We start from the raw sequence: 2,500 nt of genomic DNA, 5'->3' as shown, positions 1-2,500 counted from the left end.
AGAGAGAGAGAGAGAGAGAGAGAGAGAGAGAGAGAGAGAGAGAGAGAGAGTGGCTGAAATGAGCCCTTAATTACTACACTTAAAAATTTGCCGTAAAAAAGGTAAAATTCTTGGAATAAATGTTGCCAGGCATTTAGCGTTTTAAAAAGGGATATATCGACGTAAATTAGTGATATTGCGATCACCAACAGGTAAACAAGTAGGGTAAAAATTACGGTCGCCTGTATTTTACTGAAATACAGCTGAGAACAGTATATTTTTACGGAGAATTTCCGATTAAAATTACTGTTTTTATAACAGTGTACAGTCAATTTTACCTGATATTCAATACGCTACTATTTATCGCAAAAATAGTAACATATAAGGAAGAGAGGAAATAGTCATACTCTGATAACAGTGAGGGGTTTTCACGTATGCTTGGATATCTACGTAAATATATAGCCATGATTTTTTGACGGGTCGCATACATTAGAAAGTCTATAGATTCACAACAAAACTCTTTCCTTCTTCAATATCACGTGTGCATATCTCTCTAGCTATTTAACCGTCATTATTGACGGGTAGTGTATACTAAAAAGTCTATAAACTCATAATAAAACTCCTTCAATATTATTATTATTATTATTATTATTATTATTATTATTATTATTATTATTATTATAATAATAATAATAATAATAATAATAATAATAATAATAATAATAATAAAGATAATAATAATAATAATAATAATAATAATAATAATAATAATAATAATAAATATAATAATAATAATGGTAACAATCGTAATGATATTAATATTAATATTTATGCCGGGTCGCGTACACTAAAAAGTCTATTAACTCATAACAAAACTCTTTCCTTCTTCAATATCATTCAGGCTAAAAAATATTAATATTAATATTTATGACGGGTTGCGTATACTAGTCAGTCTATAAATTCCCAATAAAACTCTTTCCTTCTTCAATATCACTCAGGCTTAAGCGGCGATAACTTCACCTTCGACCAGAACGGAGATGGACCAGCAAGGTACAACATCATTCACTTCAAACAGACATCACCGGGACAGTATGCATGGATCACTGTCGGGCAATATACTGAAGGGGAACTCAAACTGGCAATGGATGGTGAGTGAACTTTGGCAAATATCGAAGGATACTATGAATAACACTGATTATGATAATGGTGTTATTAGTGTTGATAATGATGATAATGATAATGATAATAATAATAATAATAATAATAATAATAATAATAATAATAATAATAATAATAATAATAATAATGATAATAATGATAATAATAATAATAGTGATAATAATAATAATAATAATAATGATAATAATAATAATAATAATAATAATAATAATAATGATAATTATTATTATTATTATTATCATTATTATTATTATTATTATTATTAACAAAATTATTGTTATTTTGGATATTCATAACATACACAAATATAACACCAATAGTCTCATTATTATTATTATTATTATTATTATTATTATTATTATTATTATTATTATTATTATTATTATTATTATTATCAATTAGGTCCTTGGCCAGCCTACTAGAGAGAAAACTATTGCTAAATAACATCCAGTTCCTTTTGATATAACCACATGCAAATCCACCTTCAAATAATAAACTTATCTTTTTCTTTAGTCCTTCAGTTCAAACTGGACGACGCGTCACCTCCATCAAGTGTGTGCTCGCTGCCTTGTCACACGGGACAGGCCAAGAAATACGTGGAAGGGGAGTCTTGCTGTTGGCACTGTTTTAACTGTTCTACGTACGAGGTAAGGTCTAGATGATTAGGTCTCCTGAATTGGTCTATTTCAATGGTTGGTTTTATCGTTTTGATCATCCATGAAGTAGAATTGCATATCCACTATGAAATGTGATGTTTAGATTGTCAAACGCAATATAAAAGTGATCATCTTTAACGTTTAAACACCTTCTAAAGACTAAGATTACTGCAAGATCTTTGCTCAGACAGAATCTATAACATTTAAAACCCTTGAGATGACTAAAATTACTGCCAGAACTTTGCTCACACAGCATCTATAACGTTTAAAATGCTTCCAAAAGACTAAAATTACTGTCAGATCTTTGCTCACACAGTATCTATAACGCTTAAAACGCTTCCAGGACACCAAGATTACTGCCAGATTTTTGCTCAAACAGCCTCTATAACGTTTGAAATGCTTCTAGAAGACTTAAATTACAGCCAGATCTTCACTCCCACTGCATTTAGATTAGACCAATCATATTCATGTCCATATAGTCATTCTTCAAATGCATCTTCAACTCTCATTCTTGGCTTATATACTGTTGGGATAGCTGTTTTTCGTGTGAATGTATTCTTTTTTTTTATGTATGTAGCTGTTCTTGAAATATTTTATTTTTCCTTGTTTCCTTCCTCACTAGGCTATTTACCCTGTTTGAACCCCTGGGCTTATAGCATTCTGCTTTTCCATCTAGGGTTGTAGCT

General features: G+C 29.9%; 1 protein-coding gene across 1 annotated transcript in view; it reads left to right on the top strand.

Annotated features, from left to right (window-relative positions):
• The window catches only part of LOC137643506 (metabotropic glutamate receptor 6-like), a 52,648-nt gene that overhangs the window by 29,591 nt on the left and 20,557 nt on the right, over positions 1-2,500 (top strand). The window contains 2 exon segments of the mRNA XM_068376269.1: positions 978-1,127; positions 1,672-1,805. Of these exon segments, the coding sequence (XP_068232370.1) occupies positions 978-1,127; positions 1,672-1,805 (284 nt within the window).

The sequence above is a fragment of the Palaemon carinicauda genome, chromosome 7 (assembly GCF_036898095.1).
Source record: "Palaemon carinicauda isolate YSFRI2023 chromosome 7, ASM3689809v2, whole genome shotgun sequence".
Taxonomy (NCBI): domain Eukaryota; kingdom Metazoa; phylum Arthropoda; class Malacostraca; order Decapoda; family Palaemonidae; genus Palaemon; species Palaemon carinicauda.
The sequence above is the reverse complement of the archived record's forward strand: the minus strand, read 5'-3'. Positions and strand labels throughout refer to the sequence as shown.